At 52.4% G+C, this 17,495-nt stretch overlaps 2 protein-coding genes across 11 annotated transcripts in view; both read right to left on the bottom strand.

The window, feature by feature from the left end:
- Positions 1–13,931, bottom strand: part of PPCDC (phosphopantothenoylcysteine decarboxylase) — a 30,893-nt gene extending 16,962 nt beyond the window's left edge. For 4 of the 8 annotated variants that reach the window (XM_066278218.1, XM_066278222.1, XM_066278225.1 and 1 more), the window contains exons 1-3: positions 13,712–13,896; positions 8,704–8,800; positions 7,212–7,420 (exon numbers count right to left, since the gene is read on the bottom strand). In XM_066278218.1, the coding sequence (XP_066134315.1) occupies positions 7,212–7,420; positions 8,704–8,749 (255 nt within the window). In that variant the 5' untranslated portion in view covers positions 8,750–8,800; positions 13,712–13,896. Of the gene's footprint in view, positions 1–7,211; positions 7,421–8,703; positions 8,801–13,711 lie in introns of all 8 variants that reach the window. The other 4 variants (XM_066278219.1, XM_066278220.1, XM_066278223.1 and 1 more) reach the window with 4 other exon arrangements.
- A 765-nt stretch (positions 13,932–14,696) lies between these two features.
- Positions 14,697–17,495, bottom strand: part of SCAMP5 (secretory carrier membrane protein 5) — a 43,272-nt gene continuing 40,473 nt past the window's right edge. For all 3 annotated transcript variants that reach the window (XM_066278216.1, XM_066278215.1, XM_066278217.1), the window contains one exon: positions 14,697–17,304. In XM_066278216.1, the coding sequence (XP_066134313.1) occupies positions 17,110–17,304 (195 nt within the window). In that variant the 3' untranslated portion in view covers positions 14,697–17,109. The remainder of the gene's footprint in view (positions 17,305–17,495) is intronic.

Raw genomic sequence — 17,495 nt, 5'->3', positions numbered from 1 at the left:
TTTGGTTTAAGTGAACTTTAGTAATTCAAATTTGAATTTGAATGTGGCTAGTGGCGACCATCCTGGAAAGCAGGCACTGGTGTACACGAGTGAACAAGGGCATAGCTGGATGCCCTAGCTGATTGGCCGGGGAAGAGCAAGTATTTCTGGCAGGGGGCGTAATGATGGCTCCCGGATCCATGAAGGTTTTGGAGGGGAAGCATCAGTCATGACTTAACCTGCCACAGGGCAAGGAGCCCTGACCTTTGGTAGCTCAGGACTCTGGGCTGATGCACATGGCAGGGGCTCCTGACAATGAGCTGACCAGTGTTGATACTGGCAGTGCCCAGGGCCTGGGGCCAGCCAAGCACCTGACATGACCCTGAGCATGGGGAGGCAGGTACAGTCCAGGAAGAAGGAGTTGTGGTGCTCAGGGCAGTCAGCACATGGTGTGGGAAGCTGTGGAGAAGGTAGAGTTGTTGACAAACCCCCGAAGGGTTTCTGGTTGACTGATAGGGGTCCCAGTGCCTCATAATGATGTCTCAGGTGGCAAATGTTCACTAAGCCTATCATGTGCACGGGGCCAGAGCAGGTAAGACACAAGCTGTGCCTTCAGGAAGAACTCAGTTTAATAGGTGGGTGGGTATCTATAACCCCTGACCATAAAGTAAGGCAGATCAGGCAAGAGTCCACAGTTCCTGGAGGTTCTCGTCCTCAGCTGCAGTTAGCTCAAGCAGAGAATGCCCCCGCTCCAGACTCGAGCGACTCAAGTTCACGCACTGAAAGGAGTCAGGAAATGTGGCCTCGGGCTCCAGTTTTGCCAACTCACTCGCTGGAGATCTCAAGTAACATCTTCCTCTCAGCCTCTGTCTCCCTTTCTGAGCCGTGGACCATCTGTACCACATGGCTGCCAGGGGCCCACCTAGCACCCTGTGCCATCCCAACCCTTCTGTGACCACTGCCATTTCCACCAGGCTCTACCCCGAAAGGGGCTTCCTGTGGGAGCGGGTGTTCTGGTTGTTCCAGCCCATCCTGCCACTGAAGTGGGACCGAGCTGCCATTCCCTCTGTGCCCTTCCCCAGCAAGTGCACTCTCAAGAACTAAACCAGAGAGACGTACCTCACAGGCTCTCCATGGGGATGTTGTTCTGGGGTATCAAGGAAGGCCCTGGGGCCTGGGGCCCCTCAGCCCAGGGCTGGCTGCCCTAGAACCACAGCTGGCAGAGCTCACTCCATTGAGGAGCAGGCTGGGGAGGAAGGGGCCAGCCAGGCCAGCAGAGGCCTCAGCGACTTGGGAGCACTACAGATGAGAGAACCAAGTTTCTACAGCGGACCCCAGAGCAAGTGGGTGGCCCCTACCTGGAAAGAAAAACCTCACACCAGGCCTTGTTTCTCCTGTTTTCCTTTCCTCGGTGAAAAAAACAAAAACAAAAACATAAAGTTACAAAAAATGTTCCATATATCCCCACCAAAAGCCCCAACTGACTTCAAAAATAACATAAATATGCACTGTGTTAAAACCCAACAGAATGACACAAAATGAAAAATGCAAGGCTCGCTTCCTTGTTTCTTTTCCTCCATCCCTCTACCAGGGTAACTGCTGGGGACAAACCGCAGGCAGTCACTCAGACCTGTGACTGTACAGAAGGAATCAAGCTACATGTGTGGCCCAGCAACTATACTGCTCACAAAAATTAGGGGACATTTTATCATTTCATATTCATTTTGAAATATCCCCTAATTTCTGTGAGTAGCATATTTCTATAAAGAGTCAGAAGCTATTTTAGACATTGCTGCAACTACTCCACACCCCAGCATCAAGACTGCAGTGATTAGCAATGTGTCGGTGACCGAATGTGGCTATGGTTCAATGAGGCATGATGGACCCTGAAATCTGAATGTTATGTACTTTCACATGGCACCAAATCGTCTTCTTTTGGTTTTTCTAACCATTTTATTTTATTTATTTTTGTGAAGGGGGGACGACAGATAGGGACAGACACACAGGAAGAGAGAGAGATGGGAACAATCAGTTCTTCGTTGTGGCAACTTAGTTGTTCACGAATTGCTTTCTCATATGTGCCTTGACCAGGGTGGGATGGGGGGGGCTCCAGCAGAACAAGTGACCCCTTGCTCAAGCCAGTGACCTCTGGCCTAAAGCCAGCGACCATCGGGTCATATCTATGATCCCACACTCAAGCCAGTGACCCTGTGCTCAAGCTGGTGAGCCTGTACTCAAGCCAGATGAGTCTGCGCTCGAGCTGGCAACCCCGGGATTTTGAACCTGGGTCCTCCATATCCCAGTCCAACACTCTATCCACCGTGCCACCACCTAGTCAGGATCTAACCATTTTAAAAAGTAAAAAACTATTCTTAGCCCACTGGCCATATGGGAACGGGCCATGGGACGAGAGTTGGGTGGCGTGCTGCGGTGTACTAAGCACAGCGCCTTGCTCACTCGCATATATATATATATCTTAAGCATCGTCCTACATCAACACAGAGACCCATCCAGGCGTCCTTCTGAACCACTGCCACGGAACACACTGAGTGACTGGCCCACTGCAGCACACCTCTCCACAGTTGGGCATTCTCTGTTTCCTGTTTGTTTTTGTTTTGAAATAATAATGCTATAATCAACATCCTTACACACATAATGTTTATCCACACATCCCACAAGGTTCCATCCTGTGGATGAACTGAGGACTGTCAATGTTTGTGACTTCTCTAGACGTTGCCAATCTTCCTCCAGGAAAAGAATGTGTTCCACACCATGTGTGAGCGGAGACCTCCTTCATGCACCCTTGACGGCTCTGCACGTCCTCATGGGCATGCTAGAAAGTTAACCTTCTATGAGCCCGGAGTCTGCCAGCTCCCTGAGTGGAAGATTTTCTCTACCTTTGGAAATTCCCTCCTGGCTCTCAGCCTACTGAAGCCCGCCCTGGCTAAGCTAGAGGTGTCCGTCTTCTCCTCCCCAGTGAGAAGGGTGCCAACCACTGGGCAGAGTCCTACTATGCTGACAACTCAGACCAACTGCTGCCCAATTACATGACAGGGAACTGCCAACTCTCCAGAAGCTCCTTCCCCCCAGCACCTTCTCTCAGGCTGCCTTTGGGTCCTGGTCCTCTGTGTCTTCCCATCTACAATGTTCCGTCACTAGTGCCAGAGACGTAGTGGAGATGGGCCATTTGAGCATCTTCTCTTCATTGCCTAGAGAAGAAAACTAACTAAGGCCATAAAAAACTGACTTCCCCGGGTCCCAGTGTGGGAAATGCTCTGTGCTCAGCTGCCTCTCTTGATGTGGAGCTGGCCTCTGCTCCCCACCCCCCACCACAAATGTAAGGGCTCCAAGGCTTCTCTACTGGTGGCCTCTCTTCCAAGACTGCTGGTATGTGAGCCCTGAGGCCAGACCCACCCCTCTCTGTCACCCCCTTCCAGTTGGTGGTCTAGCTCTAGGTCAGTGGCTCTGCTGGCATGCCCAGAGGCAAATGATTCAGGAGTTGTCAGGAGCCAGCTCTGCAGAATCACCCAGCTCCCTGGGGCCCTCATCCCAGTTTCTTGTTCCTTAGTCAAAATCTCAGGGAGCCTTGGCTTAGACAGAGCTAAGAAGGACAATGTCAAGGGACAAAGACTGCCCCTGGGGAGCAATGCTGAAGTGGGGAGACCAGTGCTATCAGGGAATATGAACAAGTTCTGGGGGAAAGGCACTATCTCAGGGCCAACACAAGGCAAGCCAGAGATTCCCCTTGGTTACCAATACCTCTCAAGGGCCCCACCAAGCAAACCCAGGCTCTCTGAGGAGCTGTCCACCTGCAGGATGAAATGGCCAGAAATGGCCAAAGGTGACGTGGATGTGGGCCTTCACTCAAGCAAGTGGACTGTGGCCCCCATGACTCCTCCCACATGTGCTGTCTTCTCACTGACCCCAATACCCCACACCATATGGCTAGCTCAAAGGACATGACAACAAAGGAAAGAAAATCAGGACAGGAAACACACTGTTAAGTACTTCCATATGCCAGGTGCTGTGCCTAGTTATTGGCACAAGATGGCAAACCGTTTCATCTGTGGCCCCCTCCCTCAACCATGACAAGAGCCCAAGGGGATGGGTAGTAGTCATCCTAATTTTAAACTAGAAGAAGCGGGCTCCAAGAGGTGAAGTCAGGACGTCCCTCCTCCCAAGGTCAGAGCCTTTCTGACTACCTGACTTTTGGCTTCAACTCCAGCCAGAGAGGGAGAACCGAGCCCTGCTCCAGGCCACCCTTTCCTCACATCCCCCTAAACGCTAGCTGCATGGGAGGGAAGGCAGGAAGCATGGAGCTGCCACTTTCCTGAGCTCAGAAGCTGCCCATCTGTTTCCTGGGATAGGACTCCCCACCCCTAGCCACCCCCAGTCCAGAAATCCCCTTGTTCTGGGGCTATGGGGAAAAGGGAACTGCATTCCCTCCTGGGGGGCAGTAGCAAAGGCGGTCTCACTTCAACCCCTCCCAGGCCTTCCATGCGCACAGCTCTAGTTGGCCAGCTGCTACCAAAGGTGCTGGGCACATGAGCGGTGGCAGGGCCCCAGGTGACCCTGCCCAAACAGCACCGGTGCCTACCCTCAGAGCAGCCACAAGACTCTCCTCTCTTTACCCCTACGGCCTAGCTGGCAGCCCTGGCTGCCTGCTTTACTGCTTGTCCCAGCCTGGGGGGTGAGGTGAGAGACTGACTTTCTGGGTAGAAGTTTGTGGAAAGTAAAAAAGTGAAAGAGCCTGACCAGGTGGTGGTGCAGTGGATAGAGCGTTGGACTGCGATGTGGAGGACCCAGGTTCGAGACCCTGAGGTCACCAGCTTGAGTGCGGGCTCATCTGGTTTGAGCAAAAGCTCACCAGCTTGAACCCAAGGTCACTGGCTTGAGTAAGGGGTTTACTCGGTCTGCTGTAGCCCCACGGTCAAGGCACATATGCTTCTCATCTCTATCCGTTCCTGTCTGTCTGTCCCTATCTATCCCTCTTTCTGACTCCCTGTCTCAAAAAAAAAAAAAAAAAAGTGAAAGATTTCCCAATTCCTGTCTGGAATCCCAATGTGGTTATCTGCAGGTGAGCACTGCCCCCTGCTGGAAATACCAGGCACATCTACCTATGCCCCCTGCATCAGGTACTGTGCAGGTAACAAGCAAGCACACAGCACCCTGAGCCCCAGGGGCTTAACACCACCCCACAAATCAAGGGTACAACAGGATGAGCAGTGTCAAAGGCAGCTGACAGTTCCATGTCTTGATGAAGAGACTCTCCTTGTCCCTGGCCGGTTACTCAGTGGATAAAGCGTTGGCCCAGCGTGCAGACATCCCAGGTTCCATACCGGGTCAGAGAACACATGAGAAGAGACCATCTGCTTCTCCTCCCCTCCCCCTCTCTTCTCTCCCTCCTCTACTCCCATAGCCAGGTGCTCTGCTAATTCGAACATCAGCCCCAGGTTTCACTATAGTCTTTCTCACTATCCCCTCTCTTCTTAAATTAAAAAAAAGTCTCTCCTTGACCAAACTAGTCAGGTTCCTGTGAGCCACTTTTTCAACTAGGCCTATCTTGGATCCTTGTCCTCAGGAGCAGGAATCCTGCTAAATTGGTCAATCCAGAAGCCCCCACCCACGACAGGCTGCTCATCCCTTGAAACCTTCCTGTCTGACCACCCTGCCTGGCTTCAGCAAGAATCCTGCCAGCACGGTGTAGCCAGCATCCCCCATCACTGCTGATATGTCCTCTTAGTGATTCTTCCATTCACTGACACTGATGTTGCTCCTTGGCTATAAATCCCCACCATTCCTTGTTGTATTCAGGGCTAAGCCCAGTTTTATACTGAAGTCTCTCCTTTATTGCAATAACTTTTCTAAACAAAATATTTTACCACTTCAATACATCAAATGAGAATTTTTTTAAAATTTTTTTATTTTATTTTATTTATTCATTTTAGAGAGGAGAGAGAAAGGAAGAGAGAGAGACAGAGAGGGAGAGAGAGAGGAGAGAGAGACAGAGAGAGAAGGGGGAGAGGAGCTGGAAGCATCAACTCCCATATGTGCCTTGACCAGGCAAGCCCAGGGTTTCGAACCGGCGACCTCAGCTTTATCCACTGCGCCACCACAGGTCAGGCTCAAATGAGAATTTCAAAAGGAAGCAAGCAAAACACCCATGGGCTGAGGTGGGCCAGGAGGGCTTCTACATGAGTTTTTTGTATAGAATTTGAAAAGGCAGAGAGGGCCGTGCAGCCTGGCAGGGGCCAGCCAAACAAAGGCCATCAGGGCAGGGCAGTGGGAGACCAACAGACCAGTGAAGGGCACTGGATCCCAGAAAAGAAGGGGCTATTACCTGCCGTTTATAGTGCTAAACTTTTCCCACAGAAGGCTCTGCCCTCAAAACCCCAATATAGCCTAACTAGGCGGTGGTGCAGTGGATAGAGCATCAGACTGGGACACGGAGGACCCAGGTTTGAAACACCAAGGTCGCTGGCTTGAGCCCAAAGGTCACTGGCTTGAGCAAGGGGTCCCTCGCTCTGCTGAAGCCCCCTGGTCAAGGTACATATGAGAAAGCAATGAGTGAACAACTAAGGAGCCGCAACAAATAATTGATGCTTCTCATCTCTCTCCCTTCCTGTCTGTCTGTCCCTATCTGTCCCTCTCTCTCTCTCTCTGTCTCTGTCAAAAAAAAACCCCACAAAAAACCTAATATATAGAACTGAATAAAGTTGAGATGCTCTGGCCAAGGGCAGGAGGCTAACTCCCACCCCAAACACAAAGCAGGGGCCCCTGGGCATTTCTGAACACTTGAAGGAGCAAAGTGTAAACTAGAGCAGCAAGAAAAGCACTTGGACTGACAGAACAGCCATGGTGTCCGAGGAGGAGGACAGGGCTACAGCATACAAGCCAGGGTAAAAGCAGCTGCACTAAGAACCGGCCACACTTCCCCAGTTCACCCTGCCCCATGCCAGGACCTCAGGGAACCACAGCTCAGCATATGGAAATTTAGTCCATCCCTTGGCCAGAACATTCCTTTCCTAGTCGTCCTTTAACCCTGTCCACACCATCTAATCCAGCTTATGGTTATACTGGTACACAGGTCTCTACTGCCAGCATTCCCCTCATGGCACATGGAAGACATCCACAAACACCACAATTAAGAAAGAAGTACTCCATGCACTGCACAAAAATAGGCCAGCAACAGGAATGGCATGTCTCTGATGTCATCTAGTAAGGATACTCACACCAGGAATGTCCATAAGCCTTGACACCAAAAGAGGCAACTTTAGGGCTGCAACACTGCCAGTGACGCCCACAAGAACATGGAACAGTCTCTGTGCCATGGGCGCAGCAGTTGGACATGTGGCCCCTGGCTCCACGTGGGGTCTGGCGGCTTTGAGTCCCAGGAGCCTGCCAGGACTGGACTCCATAAAGCTCTGCCTGGGTTCAGGATCTAAAAGCAGAACAAGGGGTGCTCAGGTCATTTACACATTCGACTGAAACACAATGAGCACCCTGTCCGACCTTCGGCTGGCTGCGGGGTCCCTGTGGGATCAGCAGTCCCAGGGAGCACACAATCTGATAAGGCCAGAGCCCCTCGCTACACATAGGTCAGCTGTAATGCAATTCGGCCAGCACTGTGAGGATGGTCTGCACTGGGGCTGTGGTTGCCCAGGACTGTCTGAGGAAGTCAGAGACCAAAAAATTGACTCTAAAGTGGAGTCCTAAAGGACAAAGTAAGTTTTCCAGAGAGGAGAGTAACGCTGCACAATGGAGCAGTTTTACGAAGGGGACGAAGCCTAAAGAAGGGTGGCAGATGTAGTAGTGAGGTCAAAGGGTGATGGAGTGGGGAGGTAAGGCTGCAAAGTTGGGTCAGGGCAGTGAGGGCGTCTGACCAGGCAGTGGCACAGTGGACAGAGCATTGGACTGGGATGCGGAAGACCCAGGTTCGAGACCCCGAGGTCGCCAGCTTGAGCACAGGCTCATCTGGTTTGAGCAAAGCTCACCAGCTTGGACCCAAGGTTGCTGGCTCAAGCAAGGGGTTACTCGGTCTGCTGTAGCCCCACAGTCAAGGCACATATGAGAAAGCAATCAATGAAAACTAAGGTGTCACAACGAAAAACTAATGATTGATGCTTCTCAACTCTCTCTGTTCCTGCCTGTCTGTCCCTGCCTATTCCTCTCTCTGATTCTGTCTCTGTCAAAAATAAAAAGATAAAAAATAGGCTCTGGCCACTTGGCTCAGTGGTAGAGCACTGGTCCAGCGTGTGGAAGTCCCAGGTTCGATTCCCGGCCAGGGCATACAGAAGCACCTATCTGCTTCTGCACCCTTCCCCCTCTCCTTTCTCTCTCTCTCTCTCTCTTCCCCTCCCACAGCCAAGGCTCCAGGGAGCAAAGTTGGCCCGGGCACTGAGCATGGCTCCATGGCCTCCACCTCAAGCATTAGAATGGCTCCCATTGCAGCAGAGCAACGCCTTCTGGTGGGCATGAGGGGTGGATCCTGGTCGAGTGTATGTAGGAGTCTGTCTGCCACGCCCCTGCCCCTGCTTCTCACTTCAGAAAAATACAAAAATAAATAAATAAAAATGAAAAAGGGCAGTGAGGGCAAGGGTAAGTTTCTATTCTAGAAAGATGGCACTGCCTGACCCGTGGTGGCATAGTGGACAGAGCATCAACCTGGGACACTGAGGTCCCAGGTTCGGGACCCTGATGTTGCCAGCTTGAGTGCCGACTCACCAATTTGAGCAGGGGGTTGCTGGCTTGAGCGTGGAATCATAGACATGATCCTATAGTCACAGGCTTGAGCAAGGAGTCACTGGCTCAGCTGGAGCCCCTGGGTCAAGACACATATGAGAAGCAATTAATGAACAACTAATATATGAGTTGATGTTAATGCTTCTCATTTCTTTCCCTTCTCTCACTCTCTCTCTCGCTGGAAGGGAGGGAGGGAGGGAGGGAGGGAGGGAGGGAGGGAGGGAGGGAGGAAGGAAAGAAGGAAGGAAGGAAGGAAGGAAGGAAGGAAGGAAGGAAGGAAGGAAGGAAGGAAGGAAGGGAAGGAGAAAAGATGGTGCTCTTGACAGCTTGAAGGAAGCCATGGTGGTGGTGAGACTGGAGGTGCAAAGTGAGGAGTTACTATAGTGGGCCAGGCTCACTGACAAGGGAGTGGCAGGATGCCAGGAGGTGGAACCCTCGGCGGCCAAGAGATCTGCCTTTCTCTCCCTGACTGTCAATCAGACTCCACAAATCCAAGCCCAGAATATGACAAACATAAAGGGATATAGGGCAGCCCATGAGCCCAGATGCCTGGTATATCCCTCTGGCCCTCAGATGCTGCTGGAAGTGAGTGGACACACCAAAACTTCCACTGGACCAGCAAGACATACTGTCTTAGCAACCATCACTAAGGACCAATCACATCTAGCCCTGGGCAAAAGAACTGTGAAAAGACAGACGCTGACTTTGGGAAATCTGTAGATGAGTTGAGAAGAGAGGGGTCACATCTGAAATCATTTAAGGCAGGTCTTGCTCTGGGATGCGCCTTTTTAGTCATCATTTATTCAATTTGTTCACTGGTTTCCTTGCCTCTCCCTCTCCACTTCCCCACCACCGCCACCAGCAAGCTCCCTGAATGTGTGGCCAGGTCTAATTGCCAACTACCAGGCACTTGGTGGGTCCTGAACGTCTGCTGAATGGATAATAAACTGCATCCTCTGAGGCAGTGTGGGGCAGAGGACAGACACCTGGCCTGAGAATCATGAGTGCTGGGCCCTGACCATGACTGTGCTCCAGACATGGTATGCAACCTTGGCCCAGGATACTTCCCACTTTGGACTCATCTCTTCATCTGAAAATGCAAAGGTAGTATCTTTGAAGCTTCTTTCAGCAGAAACATTCTGAGGCAATGTAGAAGACAGAGGTAATGGCTCTTTATACTAGAGGGCCTGGAAGATGCACTTAAAACGGGCAGAATCAGCAGAAGGGGATACCAAGGTAGGCCCTGAAGAGGAACTGGGTGTGAGCTGCTCAATGGCGACCTCTACGGCTGCATACTCAGAGGGGTCTCCTTTTCACTCCACAGGCCCCTTGGCTCCCTAGGACTGCTTGCCCAGTATTTGTTTCCAAGACTCAGGCACATACCTGCATGAGCTGAGGATCATGTTTGGGTTCATTATCCCACTCCTACTTGGATGGGTCTCCCAGAGGACAAGACCATTCTCAGCAGGGGTTAAACACAGGCCAGTTCCCTTCAGCAAGACTCCTCCAAAGTTCCATTTGCCAATAATCTCAATCTCTACTCTGCACCAGGGCCTTGCTTGCCCACAGCAGAACTGTGTCTACTCCAGGGCCTGTTAGCAACTGGCAAGGTCTAGAGGGCCTATTGTCCAGTTTCTTCCCAGAACCTATCAGCAAGCTGAATAGCACCCATAATAGGTAATGAAGGCACATTCCTGACTCTCCGGGAAAACCTATCTGCTGGATCTCAAAACTTGATTCTGTCCCACCCCAACCAGCTCATGCTAGGACAGATTCCCACAAAACAGAAGGTGAATTTCATCTCGGCAGTCCCTGAACTTCCACCACATCAAGCTGATATTATTTCTAAGGAACAGGTTATTAAAAAGCAATCAGTTAAACTTGGAGCAGAAGAATCCATGTTGGTGACTTCAATAATGCCACATAATAGTTGGGACAGCCCAAGATTTACTACTTAGCCAATTGAACAATCTTTGCTAAGGAGAAAAACCTATCTACCTTTCTAGAAAAGTTGGGAGGAGGGGAATTTATATTTGAGGAATAGAAAGTTGGATAATTTAACCAACATTTGACATCAAGGTCACATCAATTCAATCTGACAATCCCAAGGAAGGTGACAGCTGGCAGGAGTTCTTTCTGCTCACAAAAGATCAGATCCCAAACTAGTAAGCCTGTCCCTCTATCCCAGGGGTCCCCAAACTACAGCCCGGCCCGCGGGCCACATGCAGCCCCCTGAGGCCATTTATCCGCCCCCGCTGCACTTCCGGAAGGGGCACCTCTTTCATTGGTGGTCAATGAAAGGAGCACATTGACCATCTCATTAGCCAAAAGCAGGCTCATAGTTCCCATTGAAATACTGGTCAGTTTCTTGATTTAAATTTACTTGTTTTTTATTTTAAATATTGTATTTGTTCCCGTTTTGTTTTTTCACTTTAAAATAAGATATGTGCAGTGTGCATAGGGATTTGTTCATAGTTTTTTTTATAGTCCGGCCCTCCAACGGTCTGAGGGACAGTGAACTAGCCCCCTGTGTAAAAAGTTTGGGGACCCCTGCTCTATCCATTTCCTGTTAGAACCATCTATTTGCACAGCCAAAGTAGCTGCAGACAGCCCCTCATTGCCCTGGGCTCTGCTGGTACTCAAAAGGAACTCCTGAGCAGCAGAAAGAGTTGGCAAGCAGAGATTATAGGCCTGAATGCTGTAATTCCTGAGCCTCAGGCTACCAGAGCACAAGCCATGCAGGTGAACCACAGCCAGAAAAATGGTAGCTTCTCTGTTCTTTAGAAAGGCAGGGCCAGACAGAGCAAAGAGCCTGTTTGTGTCAGGCTCATTCATGCTGTGTAAATCTCCTCTGATAAGCTTTAATGATGGCCGAGTTAAGTCAAGGTTTCAGGGAAATCTGCCAGTCACCATAAGGCCAGGTGTGGAACCCAAGCGGAACCAGGGCTAACAAAGAGCCAGACAGGGTATGAGCTCAGCACAGCACAGGAATGAGGGGCTGAGGCCCAGGACAAGAGCAAGACAAAGCTCAGGGATATGGGTGGGTGGGCAAAGATCTAGGCTACATTAAGAGCTTGAATCCTTTAGCCTAGTGCCCAAGCTGCTCCTCACTGCCAGCCCCAGGCTTCTGCTCTGGCCTGTCTCCCACAAGTCAACACATTCTACTCTGCCCCAGCAATAATAAACCACTTGTTGTTCCTCAAAGTGTCACCCTATCCACAAACCTAAAGTCAACAGAAAGGAAGCCCATGGCCACCAGAGGTGGGAGGGTACGTTGAACCCCTTTCCCCAAGGAAAGGCAAGAAACTCTTCAGGGAGGCCCTGGCCAGTTGGCTCAGTGGTAGAGTGTCGGCCTGGCGTGCAGGAGTCCTGGGTTCGATTCCTGCCCAGGGCACACAGGAGAAGCACCCACCTGCTTCTCCACCCCTCCCCCTCTCCTTCCTCTCTGTCTCTCTCTTCCCCTCCTACAGCCAAGGCTCCATTGGAGCAAAGTTGGCCAGGGCGCTGAGGATGACTCTGTGGCCTCTGCCTCAGGTGCTAGAATGGCTCTGGTTGCAACAGAGCAACACCCCAGATGGGTAGAGCATTGCCCCCTGGTGGGCATGCCGGGTGGATCCAAGTCAGGCACATGCGGGAGTCTGTCTGTCTGACTGCCTCCCCGTTTCCAACTTCAGGAAAAAAAATACAAAAAAAAAAAAAAAAAAGAAAGAAAAAAACTCCTCAGGGAGCACTTCAAGACTTTAGCACTCTAAGACTGCTCTTCTCCCAAACCAGAAGCTGGCACACTTGACGGCTGTGCCTGTAATCCCATTAGGCAACCCTCCTCAAGGCCACAGGTTGGGATGGATGTATGTAGAGAGGAAGGGAGGGATGGAGGGAGGGATGGAGAGATGGAGGGAGGCATGGATAGACTGAATGGATGGATGAAGAAAGAGAGGCAGATACAGGTAAAAGAAGTAGATATAGATTATATTCACGCACGACTAGATAGAGATGGAAAGAAAGGTCGATATAGAGTCTAGAATAGATTATATTCACACATACCCGTCCCCAGCCAGGAGCTGAGTGCTGCCCCCTCTCGGCCACGGGAGATATGTGGGAAACGCTTGCTCCCAAGACACACCTGCACCTCCCAGCATGGGACTCTCTCCTGCTCTGCACGGGCCTTCGATACTTAACACACACACACACACCCCAGCCCCAACTTGTTCTCTGACAAAACCTGGCCTCGCCGGCCCTGGCCAGTTTGCTCAGTGGTAGAGCGTCGGCCTGGCGTGCAGGAGTCCCGGGTTCGATTCCCGCCCAGGGCACATAGGAGAAGCGCACACCTGCTTCTCCACCCCTCCCCCTCTCCTTCCTCTCTGTCTCTCTCTTCCCCTCCTGCAGCTGAGGCTCCACTGGAGCAAAGATGGCCCGGGCGCTGAGGATGGCTCTGTGGCCTCTGCCTCAGACGCTAGGATGGCTCTGGATGCAACAGAGCAACGCCCCAGAGGGGCAGAGCATCGCCCCCTGGAGGGCATGCCGGGTGGATCCCCGGTCAGGCGCATGCGGGAGTCTGTCTGACTGCTTCTCCGTTTCCAGCTTCGGAAAAATGAAAAAACAAAAAAACAAAAAACAACCTGGCCTCGCCCAAATTTTCCAATGCTAGTCCGTCCTTCTGGGCCGGTCTGTGGGATACCTGCCCCACCCCGGAACTCTCCTTTCCCTAGTCCGCCAACTTTCCCGAGTTAGCCGCAGGGAGTCCGGGCAGCCCTATTGGTGTCTGGAGGCGGGATCACGATGCTCTTTCTTCCGAAGGCAAGCAGTGGGTGCAGGGACCCGGGAGGGCCGCCTCTGACACTGGGTTAACAGCACGGGGCGCTTGCCCAGCAGCAGCACAAGCCTGGGAGTGGCGCCGCCAGACCAGAGCTGCCCACCGCAGGCCGCACGGCCCCTCCCTCGTGTGAGCCGCGCTCCGCGAACAGGCAGGAGAGTGGGGCCTGTCACTCACATTCACACGCGCAGCTGCTGGCCCGAAGCCCGCCAATGAAGCTTCCCTTCCCCCCTCGCGCCTCGCCGCGAGGACCCCGTCTCCGACCCTCCAGGATCCGAGCCCGTTCGAGCCCCTCACCCTCGCCGGGAGGGGTCTCGGGGAAGCAGCCTCAAATATCTCAGTACCTCGGCCTTTTTCTTGCGGACTCTAATTGGCGCGCGATCTCACGAGAGCATCCGGCAACTCACGTGGTCGCGCGGCCTTCTGGGAGTTGTAGTACGTCCTCCGTCTCGGTTAGTCGTAGTCCATTTAAGGGCATGCCGCCGTGAACCCTGCCTGGTTTTCGCCTACTTGCCCGGCTTCCTCGCCCCACACTCCCACCCGATATATACACTGTTCATCTCAGGGTATTTAATGAGCCTCTTCTGTGCTTTAAGTGCAGGGGGTATGGAGATGCATCACACGGATTCCTGCCCTTGAGAAAAGCAGGGACACAGAAAAAAGTACAGAAAATGGTACTCCAGGAGAGGCAGGGAAGCACTCGGAGGAGGCACTCGGGGTGAGTCGCGAAAGATGAGCAGCAGCTTAGAGTGCCCACGCAACAGTGCAGATGGAGGGCATAGCGTGGGCAGCAGGACCGGTGCCCTTCAGCCTTCTGCGTTCTCCAGCCCCCACGGGCCCTGGTAACCCTTGAGTAGGCCCTCAGGACACCTGAGTGGGGCCCTCTGTGCTCTTCCCTGCCCTCATCAGCGGGGATCGTCTGGTACCAACCACCACACCCACTAATGCAGCCTTCCATCTCTTTCTGTGGAACTCAGAACTCCTCCTAACCAGCAGGAGGGCCTCTGAGGCTATTTCAAGGCCTCTTGAAGGCTGCCTCAAAAAAGAGCCACACAGAGGTAACCTGGGGACCCCAGGAAAGTCAGGCAGCAGACCCACCCCACCTCCACACCCGGTGGTGACGCTGCACAGAGGCCCAGAGAAGACACGTGACGCAGCAAGCTATACAGAGCCAAATGTTCCCCTTTATTATGGTTCACTCGTTACCAAAGACAGACACTGGCTCAGGCAGGTCAACTGCCAGACGGAGAAGGGTCTATGTCTCCCAGAAATGAGGAGCCACGGGCACCCGCAGAATATACAAGCAGGTCACTGGCTGGATGCAAACCTGAGGACTCCCAGAACTGACCTAGACTTTTCTCTGTCCCACTCCCATGACCATCCAGCAGAGATGAATGTGCCCCACTGCCCTCTTCTCATACTGGTCCCTTCACCAGGAAAGTGCATAGTTGCCTGGAGATGAAGCCTCCCAGGGCCTGGGAAGCTCAGCCACACACAAGTAGCAGGCCTTCCCAAGGGCAGGGGCAGGAGCAGGGCACCACCACACAGGTCTGAGCCAGGACAAAGGCAAGGCAGGTAGGGAAAGAAATGGGCTACAGGTGGTAACTAGCAGGTCAAAGATCCCAGGCTGGCAGCTGGACCACAGGCCTCCAGGAGCTACCAGGGAGACTAAGAGAAAGGGAGTCAGAAGTCTGGGCTAGGGGAAGAGGGCAGGGGATGAAGAACCCAGACTTGGTGTACTAGGGACTGTGATGAATGCTTTCCAGAGAGAAGGTAGTAGAGGAGAGAGCCAATCACACTCTGGCCCCAAGCCTAAGGGACCATTAGGAAGAGAATATTGCAGAAGCCCTGGCTCCCCTTATAGAAAAATGAAGTACTTGGAGCTCAAAGCTCAGGAGCGTACCTGAAAGCTCAAGTGCTAGGTTCCAAGCTGGAGCCAGCCCACAGTTGCCAAGCAGGACTTGCTTTTTCAGGCCAAATACCCAGGAGAAGAGAGAATGGGAAATGAGTAACTGCTCCTTGAATGAGAATCCACTCCCCTCCAGGCCTCAGAGAGCCAGGGTGTTTACCAGCAACATTCTCATAATGCTTGGAACAGAACAGCACCACAGGCCCGAAATCATTGTCCAGAAGGGAAAAAAGTTCCGGGAGGTTGAGGAAGGGCCAAGAACCAAGGTCATAGGCAGAAGGGAACAAGTTATCTTGATTTGAAAAAAAAAAGCCCTTCACACCATTACTAACCTAAAAGCCCAGCCCAGCCACTGCTCCTGCAGATAAGATTGGGCCTGTGCTTCCTCCTGGGTCCTGAATTCAAGCACCCAGAAGTGGCCTGTGACCAAAAGTAAGCTGGCATGGGGGAGTCATGAACCCATCTCACTGGGCCCTGCCAGCCATCTCCTCATCCTCCCTTCAGGCCTGGCCCTCTGAGCCTATCCCTTCTACCAGACCCACACAACAAAGCTACTGCTGCCAACAATCCAATGGTCAGTCATTCAGAGACACTGAGTACCTTCCAGCAGGCTTGAGCCAGCCAGGCCTCACCCAGAAACCAGTAATTATTTACATATTCTCGGTTCCAGCTGCACCTTTGTTTGGACACCACCCAGCTCTTCAGGGAAGGCAAGTTAGGGCTAAAGCAGCTGGGGTTTGGGGAGGAACATAGACAGAGGGACTGGAGGGGAATCTGGGAAGAGAAGGAGAGGAAGCAGGACAGCGAAAAGAGGAGCCTGCCACACTCTGAGAGGCAGGGAAATGAGTCTGCCTCACCGTTCCCTGGGAGTTGGGTGCTGGGAGCAGCTCTGTGTGCCCTCCCACATCGGGGCAAGGCTCAGCTCCTCTCTCTGCCTCCTTGATTTGGGACTGGGATCAGTTTCAGGAGGAGATACAACTGGGACACTCAACCTTGGGGAAAACAAAGAAAAGCCACAAGGGGAAGAGAGAAACCCTGGGCAAGAGAAGATACCACAGGGAACGAGACAGTAGGACAAAAGGAGGGGAGGAGGTTGAGCGGGAGGAGACCCAAATCAGAAGGAGCAAGTAAAGATTCCCTGCATGTCCCCACCCTCCCATCCACAATCACCGCCACTGCGCCACTGCGCCACCACCATGAGCATTAAATACGTAGTGTTGCTTCTCAATAAGACCAAAAGTGGAAACAGTTTCAGCTCATAAGCCTGGGGAGGGGGCAAGGCTCTCTCTGTTATGCCCCCTGGTCCATGAAGCGTCCTTGGGCCAAGGTTAGAGGGAGTAGCCTGGTGGAAGGTGGGAGCTGGTTTAGTTCTAAACATGTATCTAGCACCACCACAACAGAGACTTCCACTGCACATTACTTCACGAGGGACGTGGACACAGCTACTACCACATGGGACAGCTCCATGTGCAGCCCATAGTTCTTGGGATACTCAGAGCAAAATCCAAAGGGGCAGAGAAGATATATATAATTCTTTGTACAAAGAGGAGAGGAGAAAAGGAAAGGGGGAGGAGAGAAGGGAAGTAGGAATCCTGCTTGGTCACCACCACAATTATGTGGCTTGAGCCCCAGCTCCCAGCCCTGTCTTCCAGTAGGCTCAGATGGCTCACATCTCATTGGAGTATGTGTAGTTGGGGGTGGCAGAATATTGAGTCTGAGGCTGATTCATGGCACCCTGGGCCGCCCCCACAGCTGCATTCTGGGCTGCTTGCTGCATGTGCGGGTTCTTCCACGCTCCCGTGGTCCACTCCTCCTGAGCTTTGCTGAAGCTCCCCCCACTGCCCCGGTAGAATTTATGAACCTGTAGGAGGAGGAGCACAGGAAAGGTTAATCAAAGGGAAGAGGCAGGCCATCCAAAAAGGACATGGAAGCCAGAGACAACTTACTATAGAAGTCAGTCCTCTCTCCCACCCATACTCTGCACATCAGGGGCAAAATCCACCAAGACATTCCACAGTGAGCCCCTAGGAAGACCTCTAGGTCCTCCTGTCC

The sequence above is a fragment of the Saccopteryx bilineata genome, chromosome 4, assembly GCF_036850765.1.
Source record: "Saccopteryx bilineata isolate mSacBil1 chromosome 4, mSacBil1_pri_phased_curated, whole genome shotgun sequence".
Classification (NCBI taxonomy): Eukaryota; Metazoa; Chordata; class Mammalia; order Chiroptera; family Emballonuridae; genus Saccopteryx; species Saccopteryx bilineata.
The sequence above is the reverse complement of the archived record's forward strand: the minus strand, read 5'-3'. Positions and strand labels throughout refer to the sequence as shown.